At 35.8% G+C, this 12,617-nt stretch overlaps 1 protein-coding gene across 14 annotated transcripts in view; it reads right to left on the bottom strand.

The window, feature by feature from the left end:
• The window catches only part of LOC124151613 (basic proline-rich protein-like), a 42,711-nt gene extending 31,043 nt beyond the window's left edge, over window positions 1-11,668 (bottom strand). For 5 of the 14 annotated variants that reach the window (XM_046524164.2, XM_046524157.2, XM_046524158.2 and 2 more), the window contains exons 1-2: window positions 11,322-11,662; window positions 1,201-1,224 (exon numbers count right to left, since the gene is read on the bottom strand). In XM_046524164.2, the coding sequence (XP_046380120.2) occupies window positions 1,201-1,224; window positions 11,322-11,409 (112 nt within the window). In that variant the 5' untranslated portion in view covers window positions 11,410-11,662. Of the gene's footprint in view, window positions 1-1,200; window positions 1,225-11,321 lie in introns of all 14 variants that reach the window. The other 9 variants (XM_046524151.2, XM_046524150.2, XM_046524154.2 and 6 more) reach the window with 4 other exon arrangements.
• Window positions 11,669-12,617: the final 949 nt, after the last annotated feature.

Genomic DNA, 12,617 nt, shown 5'->3' with positions numbered 1-12,617 from the left:
AATATATTCCATAACCCTTCGGGTAAATTCAATCATGCTCGTTCCCCAAAGATTTTAAAGAGCGTCAAAACGTGTATTACAAACATGTGGAGGACATTTCGATATCTGATGCCATTCCCAAGTTTGTCTTGTACTATACGTTCCTGTGTTTTTTTCCGGTGAAGAATTGACTTGCCTCTGCATGCGTTTGTGACCGGCGTCCCTGGTGGTGCAGGACACGTTCCCCTAGATCATCACTATAACCTGCACTATTGTGTAGTGATTCATATATACATGCTCATGATATAGTCGGAATTGTACAGTGGGGTCTGATTGTAGCATATATTTCTTATGATTATAATAATAGTTTTATTACTGATGCTACAAATCAGGAATGACCTCCTCATATCGACTATAAAACATTTGAATGTTGTAACCCAGATCAAACAACGTTTGAGTCGTAAGGCGTCCTTTGAAATCTTCGACTGTGCGTCATAAGTTGTGTAATGTAGACACCCAAGTGCTGCTGGAATGATATTCAACATAAAGAGAAAGCTGACTGTTGGAAAGTTGAAGTCCCTGGCCATACAGTCTTGTTGAGTTGTTTGTGCTTGAATGTATTTAAAATAACATCTCGTCGGCTCATCATAATTCTCCCCAAGAAATGTTTAAAAATAATGTGTTGTGTTGATGCAATGTTTGAGTATTTCTATCGTTACACGAGTAGCATGCAATAAAAGCTAGGAAATTGTGTAATTTTGTATAATTTTGTATTAATTGTCTCGTGTTCGATGCTGAAGATAATAACGCATCTAATTCACACAGCGTTTCAATTTATCAATTTTTTATAGGTAATACGGCAAAGACTTACATTAACGCGTTCAAGCTATATACACAGCCAGGCAAAAGAAAGTATAGTCATGGAAATTGAATTTGATCAAAACTTTACAAACGTTACAAAAAGGCTACTAGGCTAAAAACAGTCGTCGAAAGTCCCAAACCACAGTGATACACATTTCATACATCACCATCGAATAACCATTTCTTGTTTGTTTCAGGTTTAGCCACCGTCAAACATGGCGTATACTTACTGTTGCCCGGTACTTAGTTCAGCTAAATCTTTGGCACATGCACAATCAATGAATCGCAGTTCAAAGTGATAAAACACAGTCCAAGCTACTAGAAACCTTCAATCACAAAGACAATATGTTTCATATCTACCTGTTAAACATGTCGACACCAGAGCTGAAAACAAGGAAAGGAATCATGAATAAATAATAAACAGGATTCTGTGGGGGAGGTTTATACATTGTAAAACTATAATAAACACGTTCATGCTCTGTCGGTTTATGCATGGTACAAGAATTATAAACAAGGGCCCATTGTGGCGCTTTATGCATTCTACAACTATCATAAACAATTCATGTAGTATCGGTTTATGCATTCTACAACTATCATAAACAAGGTCCTATTTTGGTGGTTTATGCATACTACAAGAATAGGCAACAGGGTCCTATTGTGGTGGTTTATGCATGGTACAAGAATAATAAACAAAGGCATAAAGTGGTGTTTTATGCATACTTCAAGATTAATCAACAAGATCCTATTGTGGTGGTTTATGCATACTACAAAAATAATAAACAAGGTCCTATTGTGGTGGTTTATGCATTCTACAACTATCATAAACAAGGTCCATTTTGGTGGTTTATGCATAATACAAGAATAGTAAACAGGGTCCTATTGTGGTGGTTTATGCATGGTACAAGAATAATAAACAAAGGCATATAGTGGTGGTTTATGAATACTACAAGAATAATAAACAAGGTCCTATTGTGGTGGTTTATGCAAACTACAAGAATAATAAACGAAGGCCTATTGTGGTGATTAATGCATGGTACAAGAATTATAGACTAAGGCATATTGTGGTGGTTTATGCATGGTACAAGAATAATCAACAGGGTCCTATTGTGGTGGTTTATGCATACTACAAAAAAAATAAACAAGGGCCTATTGTGGGTGTTTATGCATGGTACAAGAATAATTAACAAAGGCCTATAGTGGTGGTTTATGCATGGTTCAAGAATAATAAACAAGGCCCTAATTTGGTGGTTCATGCATTCTACATGAAAAAAAACAAGGACCTATTCTGGTGGTTTTTGCAAACTACAAGAATAATAAACAAAGGCCGATAGTGGTGGTTTATGCATACTACAAGAATAATAAACAAGGATATATTGTAGTGGATTATGCATTCTACAAGAATAATACACAGGGGCCCATTGAGATGGTTTATGCATACTACAAGAATAATAAACAAAGACCTATTGTGGTGGTTTATGCATACTTCAAGAATAATCAACAAGGTCCTATTGTGGTGGTTTATGCATGGTACAAGAATAATAAACAAAGGCCTATAGTGGTGGTTTATGCATGGTACAAGAATAATAAACAATGACCTATTGTAGTGGTTTATGCATTCTACAAGAATAATTCACAAGGGCCCATTGCGGTGGTTTATGCATACTACAAGAATAATAAACAAAGGCCTATTGTGGTGGTTAATGCAAACTTCAAAAATAATAAACAAACGCCTATAGTGGTGGTTTTTGCATACTACAAGAATAATAAACAAGATGCTATTGTTGTGGTTTATGCAAACTACAAGAATAATAAACAAAGGCCTATATTGGTGGTTTATGCATGGTACAAGGATAATACACAAGGGCCCATTGAGGTGGTTTATGCATACTACAAGAATAATAAACAAAGGCCTATAGTGGTGGTTTATGCATACTACAAGTATAAAAAACAAGGACCTATTGTGGTGGTTTATGCATACTACAAGAATAATAAACAAGGTCCTATTGTGGTGGTGTATGCATTCTACAAGAATAATAAACAAGGCCCTATCGTGGTGGTTTATGCATCGTACAAGAATAATAAACAAAGGCCTATAGTGGTGGTTTATGCATACTACAAAAATCATTAACAAAGGCCTATTGTGGTGGTTAATGCAAACTTAAAAAATAATAAACAAGGGCCTATTGTGGTTGTTTATGCATACTACAAGAATAATAAACAAAGTCCTATTGTGGTGGTTTATGCAAACTACAAGAATAATAAACAAGGCCCTATCGTGGTGGTTTATGCATGGTACAAGAATAATAAACAAAGGCCTATAGTGGTGGTTTATGCATGGTACAAGAATAATACACAAGGGCCCATTGAGGTGGTTTATGCATACTACAAGAATAATAAACAAAGTCATATAGTGGTGGTTTATGCATACTACAAGAATAATAAACAAAGTCCTATTGTGGTGGTTTATGCAAACTACAAGAATAATAAACAAGGCCCTATCGTGGTGGTTTATGCATGGTACAAGAATAATAAACAAAGGCCTATATTGGTGGTTTATGCATGGTACAAGGATAATACACAAGGGCCCATTGAGGTGGTTTATGCATACTACAAGAATAATAAACAAAGTCATATAGTGGTGGTTTATGCATACTACAAGAATAATAAACAAGGACCTATTGTGGTGGTTTATGCATACTACAAGAATAATAAACAAGGTCCTATTGTGGTGGTGTATGCATACTACAAGAATAATAAACAAGGCCCTATCGTGGTGGTTTATGCATGGTACAAGAATAATAAACAAAGGCCTATAGTGGTGGTTTATGCATGGTACAAGAATAATACACAAGGGCCCATTGAGGTGGTTTATGCATACTACAAGAATAATAAACAAAGGCCTATTGTAGTAGTTAATGGAAATCTTCAATAATAATAAACAAGGGCCTATTGTGGTGGTTTATGCATACTACAACAATGATAAACAAGGTCATATTGTAGTGGTTTATGCAAACTACAAGAATAATAAACAAAGGCCTATAGTGGTGGTTTATGCATGGTACAAGAATAATACACAAGGGCCCATTGAGGTGGTTTATGCTTACTACAAGAATAATAAACAAAGGCCTATTGTGGTGGTTTATGCACATACAAGAATAATAAAGAAGATCCTATTGTAGTGGTTTATGCATACTACAAGCATAATACACAAGGGCCCATTGAGGTGGTTAATGCATAATACAAGAATAATAAACAAGGGCCTATTGTGGTGGTTAATGCAAACTTAAAAAAAAATAAACAAGGGTCTATAGAGGTGGTTTATGCATACTACAAGAATAATAAACAAGATCTTATTGTGGGGGTTTATGCAAACTACAAGAATAATAAACAAGATCCTATTGTGGTGGTTTATGCATGGTACAAGAATAATACACAAGGGCCCATTGTGGTGGTTTATGCATACTACAAGAATAATAAACAAGATCCTATTGTGGTGGTTTATGCATGGTTCAAGAATAATAAAGAAGGACCTATTCTGGTGGTTTATGCATACTACGAAAATAATCAACAAGGTCCTATTTTGGAGGTTTATGCATACTACAAAAATAATAAACGAAGACCTATAGTGGTGGTTTATGAATACAACAAGAATAATGAACAAGGTCCTATTGTGGTGGTTTATGCATACTGCAAGAATATTAAACAAAGGCCTATTGTGGTGGTTTATGTATTCTACAAGAATAATAAACAAGGACCTATTGTGGTGGTTTATGCAAACTACAAGAATAATAAACAAAGGCCTATATTGGTGGTTTATGCATGGTTCAAGAATAATAAACAAGGTCTTATTGTGGTGGTTTATGCATACTACAAGAATAATAAACAAGGTCTTATTATGGTGGTTTATGTATACTACAAGAATAATAAACAAGGACCTATTGTGGTGGTTTATGCATACTACAAGAATAATAAACAAGGCCCTATTGTGGTGGTTCATGCATACTACAAGAACAATAAACAAGGACATATTGTGGTGGTTTATGCATACTACAAAAATAATAAACAAGGGTCTATATTGGTGGTTGATGGATACTATAAAAATAATAAACCAAGACCTATAGTAGTGGTTTATGCATACGACAAGAATAATCAACAAGGTCCTATTGTGGTGGTTTATGCATACTACAAGAATATTAAACAAAGGCCCATTGTGGTGGTTCATGCATGGTACAAGAATAATAAACAGGTCGTTTTGTGGTGGTTTATGCATACTACAAGAATAATAAACAAGGGCATATTGTGGTGGTTTATGCATGGTACAAAAATAATAAACAAGGCCCTATTGTGGTGGCTTATGCATTCTACAACTATCATAAACAAAGGCCTATAGTGGTGGTTTATGCATGGTTGAAGAATAATAAACAAGGCCTTATTGTGGTGGTTCAAGCGTACTACAAGAATAATAAAGAAAGGCCTATTAATATATGTGGTGGTTTGTGCATACTACAAGAATAATGAACAGGGTCCTATCGTGGTGGTTTATGCATACTACAAGAATAATAAAGAAGGTCCTATTGTGGTGGTTTATGGATACTACAAGAATAATAAACAAAGGCCTATTGTGGTGGTTTATGCATACTACAAGAATAATAAACAGGGTCCTATTGTTGTGGCTTATGCTTACTACAAGAATAATAAAGAAGGGTCTATTGTGGTGGTTTATGCATGGTACAAGAAATATAAATAAGGCCCTAATGTGTTGGTTTATGCATACTACAAAAATAATAAACAAGGCCCTATTGTGGTGGTTTATGCTTTCTACAACTATCATAAACAAAGGCCTATAGTGGTGGGTTATGCATGGTTCAAGAATAATAAACAAAGGCCCTATTGTGGTGGTTCTTGCATACTAGAAAAATAATAAACAAGGCCCTGTTGTGGTGGCTTATGCATGGTACAGGAATAATAAACAAGGACCTATTGTGGTGGTTTATGCATGGTACAAGAATTATAAACAAGGCCCTATAGTGGTGGTTTATGCATGGTTCAGGAATAATAAACAAGGATTTATTGTGGTGGTTTAAGCATACTACAAAAATGATAAACAAGGCCCTATTGTGGTGTTTTATGCATGGTACAAGAATAATAAACAAAGGCATATAGTGGTGGTTTATGCAAACTACAAAAAATAATAAACAAGGCCCTATTGTGGTGGTTTATGCATGGAACAAGAATAATAAAGAAGGACCTATTGTTGTGGATTTTGCCTGGTACAAGAATTATAAACAAGGGCTTATTGTGGTGGTTTATGCATGGAACAAGAATAATAAAGAAGGACCTATTGTGGTGGTTTATGCCTGGAACAAGAATTATAAACAAGGGCATATTGTGGTGGTTTATGCATACTACAAGAATAATAAACCAGGCCCTATTGTGGTGGTTTATGCATGGTACAAGAATTATAAACAAGGACCTATTGTGGGTGGTTTATGCATACTACACGAACAATAAAGTGGTTCATATTGAGGCGGTTTATGCATTCTAGAACTGTCATAAACAGGTTCATATTGGTTTTTTTTATGCATACTACAACTGTCATAAACCTGTTCCTATTGAGGTGGTTTATGCATTCTACAACTGTCATAAACTAGTTCATATTGAGGTGGTTTATGCATTCTTCAACGTTCATAAACATGTTCATATTGAGGTGGTTTATGCATTCTACAACTGTCATAAACAAGTTCATATTGAGGTGGTTGATGCATTCTACAACTGTCATAAACAAGTTCATATTGAGGTGGTTTATGCATTCTACAACTATCATAAACAAGTTCATATTGAGGTGGTTTATGCATTCTACAACTGTCATAACAAGTTCATATTGAGGTGGTTTATGCATTCTACAACTGTCATAAACAAGTTCATATTGAGGTGGTTTATGCATTCTACAACTGTTATAAACAGGTTCATATTGAGGTGGTTTATGCATTCTACAGCTGTAATAAACAAGTTCATATTGGGGTGGTTTATGCATTCTACAACTGTCATAAACATGTTCATATTGAGGTGGTTTATGGATTCTACAACTGTCATGAACAGGTTCATATTGACGTGGATTAGGCATTCTACAAATATCATAAACAAGTTGATATTGAGGTGGTTTATGGATTCTACAACTGTCATGAACAGGTTTATATTAAGGTGGTTTATGCATTCTACAACTGTAATAAACAACTTCATATTGGGGTGGTTTATGCATTCTACAACTGTCATAAACAAGTTCACATTGAGGTGGTTTATGCATTCTACAACTGTCATAAACATGTTCATATTGAGGTGGTTTATGCATTCTACAGTTGTTACAAACAAGTTCATATTGAGGTGTTTTTTTTGCATTCTACAACTGTCATAAACAAGTTGATATTGGGGTGGTTGATGCTTTCTACAGCTGTTTCAAACAGGTTCATGTTGAGGTTGTTTATGCATTCTATAACTGTCATAAACAGGTTCATATTGAGGTGGTTTATGCATTCTACAACTGTCATAAACAGGTTCATGTTGAGGTGGTTAATGCATTCTACAGCTGTTACAAACAGTGTCATATTGAGGTGGTTTATGCATTCTACAACTGTCAGAAACGGGTTCATATTGAGGTGTTTTTTGCATTCTACAACTGTCATAAACAAGTTCATATTGAGGTCGTTTATGCATTCTACAACTGTCATAAACAGGTTCATATTGACATGGTTGATGCTTTCTACAGCTGTTTCAAACAGGTTCATATTGAGGTTGTTTATGCATTCTACAACTGTTATAAACAGGTTCATATTGAGGTGGTTTATGCATTCTACAACTGTCATAAACAAGTTCATGTTGAGGTGGTTTATGCATTTTACAACTGTCATAAAGAAGTTGATATTGAGGTGGTTGATGCATTCTACAACTGTCATAACAGGTTCATATTGAGGTGGTGTATGCATTCTACAACTGTCATAAACAGGACTAGTTCATATTGAGGTGGTTTATGCATTTTATAACTATAACAAACAATGACCTATTGTGTCTCTTTAAGCATTCTACAACTATAATAAACAATTGCAAGGACCTATTATTATCCAACTGGAATAAAGAAGGTTCTACATGCGACCGCCATATGGGAAAATGTTTCTAAATTAGGCGTTTAACAACAAACTATCAAACAACTGTTTATACATTGTACAAGTAAGATACTTGTACACGTAATCCTGTATTGCTGGAATATACATTGTTGAAACTACAGTCAAACCTTGTTATCTCGAACAATGTTATCTTGAATGTATTGATATTTCTAAACTATTTTCCGGTCCCGAAAACCTCACTATGTAGATAAATGTTAATGTGCCCGCGTATCTCGAATTCGAGACAAAAATGCAGAGAGCTATCTGGAACCTTGGACTCGGTCCCAACTCTGATTTGTAGAATTGTGTACCAGAATTGAGAAGCGCAAGTATATCTAGTAGCTGTTTAATAGACACTGTCTTATAGTGGTTGTTTCTCCACTGTAAACAGGACCATATGTTGGTGGTCCTATGTAGGTTTTTTACACATCGAGAACTATAATAAACAAGGTCCTATGTAGTTTTTTTACACATCGAGAACTATTATAAACAAGGTCCTATGTGGGTTGTTTATACATCGAGAGCCATTAAAAACAAGGTCCTATGTTTTTTGTTTTTTTACTCTGTACAATGATAATAGACAAGGCCCTATGGTGGTGCTGTATACATTGTAGAACTATAATAAACATGGTTCTATGGTGGTGCTGTATACATTGTAGAACTATAATAAACATGGTTCTATGGTGGTGCTGTATACATTGTAGAACTGTAATAAACATGGTTCTATGGTAGTGCTGTATACATTGTAGAACTATTATAAACATGGTTCTATGGTGGTGCTGTATACATTGTAGAACTATAATAAACATGGTTCTATGGTGGTGCTGTATACATTGTAGAACTGTAATAAACATGGTTCTATGGTGGTGCTGTATACATTGTAGAACTATAATAAACATGGTTCTATGGTGGTGCTGTATACATTGCAGAACTGTAATAAACATGGTTCTATGGTGGTGCTGTATACATTGTAGAACTGTAATAAACATGGTTCTGTGGTGGTGCTGCATACATTGTAGAACTATTATAAACAGGGTTCTAAGGTGCTGGGTTATACCTTGTAGAACTATAAAATACACCATGGTGGTAGTGTATACATTATAAAACTAAAGTAAACAAGGCCATAATGTGATTGTCCTATGGTAGTGATTTAACTAATAGTATGATAAACAAGGTCCTATGTTTGTGGTTCATACATTCTATAACAACATGTGTACACACGATATAACTGACATTACGACGATGGTGTCGTAAAGTTGACAGCGTATGTGTAATGTGAAAACACAGAACGTGATTACCAGTGGTTTGAGTACAGAGAGCTGTTGTCATGGAGTGTGGAATGTATTGTGTCACTTGCCATCCTTTGTCGCTGTCATTGTAGTTCAATTGATTTTCCATTTTTGCGACACTTAACACAATTATAGATACATTAAACCCCGAATGTATAGACTGTTAAACCCCGAATTTTAGTTCGTTATAACCGTAGTTCGTTATAATATACAACCTCTTTACAGCAAATGGCAGGAACCAGAAATTAGGTTTGTAATACCCGTCAGTTCGTTATAAGCGTGTTCGTTATAAACGTATTTCACTGTACATTAAACCTTCACGAAATGATGTACTTATTGTTCAGTTTGTTCATTAGGGTTATAACTTGTATATTCACATTATTGCCTCCATGGAATTGCGAATTTATCAGGCTCTTCCGTGTATTTATTACGAGCGGAACACGAGCAAGTTTGGAACACGAACAAAGCATAGTCGGCTATGACGTCCGTATTTTAAGGAGCCGAATACTGTCCGCCTTCTGTCAAGCGGCGTGCCAGATATGCAACATCCAACCACACACTGCAGGCAATAGTTTCAAGCCGGCAAAAACAGGACTGTCACACACTCATTGCCTCCTCTGTTGTCGTGACGTACTCTCATATATTTTGTAGTGTAATGATTACAGCACATTTGACATATTTTGACTATGGCATTTCAGCCACGTTTTTCTCTTCATTTTACTTTTGTTTATCTTTGCCAATTTTGTTTATCTTTGTCAATGCAACAGAACAACCAGTCATCCAGGCTCCGCAATTTGCTTTGCATATCAAATCATATGATTTGGGGTTCGAATCCCGCTTCGCCCGATTAGGTTTCTAGGCTTGTGAGCACTATACCCGTGCTCGTGGGTTTCACAAAAGTGGTAAACGTCTAAGACCTGTGCCACAATAAGCTCATGATAAGCTGACACGGCTTGATGTAACAGGAATATTGTTAAATGCGGCGTTAAACCCCAACTTACTCACTCACTAATCCCAAATCATGATCATGTTAATTATGTATATATACGTCCAAAGATCTAATGGCACAGAATGTGGGCTCTACTGACTAGCGTGGCTTCACTGGACCGAATTGAATTATGTGAGTGAGTGTTGTTTTGCGCCGCTTTTCGCAATGTTCCAGCAGTAACAAGGACGCCGGAAATGGGCTTGACACATTTCACCCAGGTTGGAAATCTAACACGGGCCTGACGAACGAAAGCTTTGACCACTTGGCTACTTCATCGTCGCTATCAGATAAAAAATATATATGAACGAAATGGTCAAAAAGACCGAATCATATCATGATATATATAATTACATTAACTTTATGTGCTTAGTCAGTATTTACCTCATGGGAGGCAAGAAATAGCTCTGAAACGGCGTTACAAACAATAAAAGAAGTTGTTATCCATCAAATATCCTGTGTCCTGGGTTTCCCTTGTTCCCAGAAAGTTTGTGTTTATAGCCAGGTGGTATGAGAGATGTTGGACTTCGCTATAACCATAGTGCAGGATGACATGTTTTATGATGGATGGTGGGACATGACATGTAATAAATGGTAACGTCACGTTACGGTGCTCGAGACCCTTCAGAATGACATTAACTAATAGTCGGAAACATGACCACATTCCAGTCTGTGAGATAGATGTCTCTTTCATTATATCACCAGAGAACATGAAAAAATAAATGAACCAGAATCCCATCGTTAAAAAATACAAAAAGTACTCAATTGGAAGAGATCTACATTAGTGTATAATATCACATCGTATTTAGAGTCCGTACATACGAAATACTCTTTAACATGATGTAGTTAATTTTCTATACAGTCCAAGTTCATCTTTTTAATTTTACATTAATTAGACATGTATAAAAACTGCCTATTGATACTTCGACATTGGACTACTTCAAAACATATAGATATACACTGTATGTTCATTTAAGATGGTGGTGATAAGACCTTCAGTATTAACTGCCGCCATGTCACGCGATGTTCTACCAAACCGAATCGACCTACCCCATATGACGATTCTAACCATGGTCCTCGTGTCCAGAAAGGAAGGGTGTCCAGTCCAAATATTGTCCTTCAGTTCGTCGTGAGCCATACACCACTCCGGACACAGCGTTCCTTCCACCTGTCACGTGACGAAGCAGACTGTTACTTGTCACTCAAAACGTAGACGGGTTTATCACAGATCTTATATTGTCATGAAGGAGTTGATTGATGTCAATGAACAGGACAGGCAAAGTCTGTGGTGACCATGGATCATCAATGAACCGTTGTCCTTCGTTTCTTGCTGAACTGACTGGACAATTGATATATCGACCTGCCAATCACTATTATCTAATTTCCATGTCACGAATTACTTCAACCGGGAGGTAACACTGTTGTCCTTTCTCTGCCCAACATGGCCTCGGGTAGTATATTTGTTTATGACGTTGTCATTTTAATGTCGTGTTTCAATCTAGATTCAACTGTATTTTGTTTTCATGTATATGCGATAGATGCTTGATACGCAATAGGGTTTGCATATAGGCACTTATTTCTAAAGGATTGCAGAAGATTGAATTGATAAATACAGTAAATTATGTTTATAACGAACACGCTTATAACGAACTGACGAATATTACGAACTTATTTTTTGGTCCCTGTTATTTGCGTATAGATGTTGTATATATGCTTATAACAAACTACCGTTTCAACGACCTAACTGGTGGTCCCTTTGAGTTCGTTAAAGCTATAGTTTACAACATATTTCATTTCTACCAGGTGTAGTAAAATGCTTGCACAGAATTTCATTTTAGTGCATGCCAATTATAATTGAAGAGCTTAGAGCCATAAGGGCCAATGTCATGTGGAGTCTGTTTTGAGAAAAGTGATGAAAACACATAACATTATGCATGTTAATGAACTTTTTTTTCACCGATAAATTCCTAGACATTAACGCATTCTGACAGCAGAGATATAAATGTTGTTAAAAAAAAACATTAAAAAAAACCAAAACTTACGTTATTAATTTTTGTGAGGGTGGGAAGGGCCAGTGTCTGTATTTTGGCCCTTTTTGACGCTCAGGCATTTGCATGAGATTTACCATGTGAGATTGATAAACTACTACTTAAAGTACAAACACAAGCTATTGAAGTACTTTTAAATGATTTAATCTAAAGCTAACTTTGTTGAAATAGTTGAAATATGATAATAAGGTTCCAAACTTTCAAAATCTCTCTCAGACAACCAGTCTCAACCAAAGTGACTTTGGCCCTTTTGAAACTTGACTTTGGCCCTTTTTTAGAATTTTGAGTAGCTATATTT

The sequence above is a fragment of the Haliotis rufescens genome, unplaced genomic scaffold (genome assembly GCF_023055435.1).
Source record: "Haliotis rufescens isolate VD_foot unplaced genomic scaffold, xgHalRufe1.0.p SCAF_33, whole genome shotgun sequence".
NCBI classification, from domain to species: domain Eukaryota; kingdom Metazoa; phylum Mollusca; class Gastropoda; order Lepetellida; family Haliotidae; genus Haliotis; species Haliotis rufescens.
This window is presented reverse-complemented; position numbering and strand designations above follow the sequence as displayed.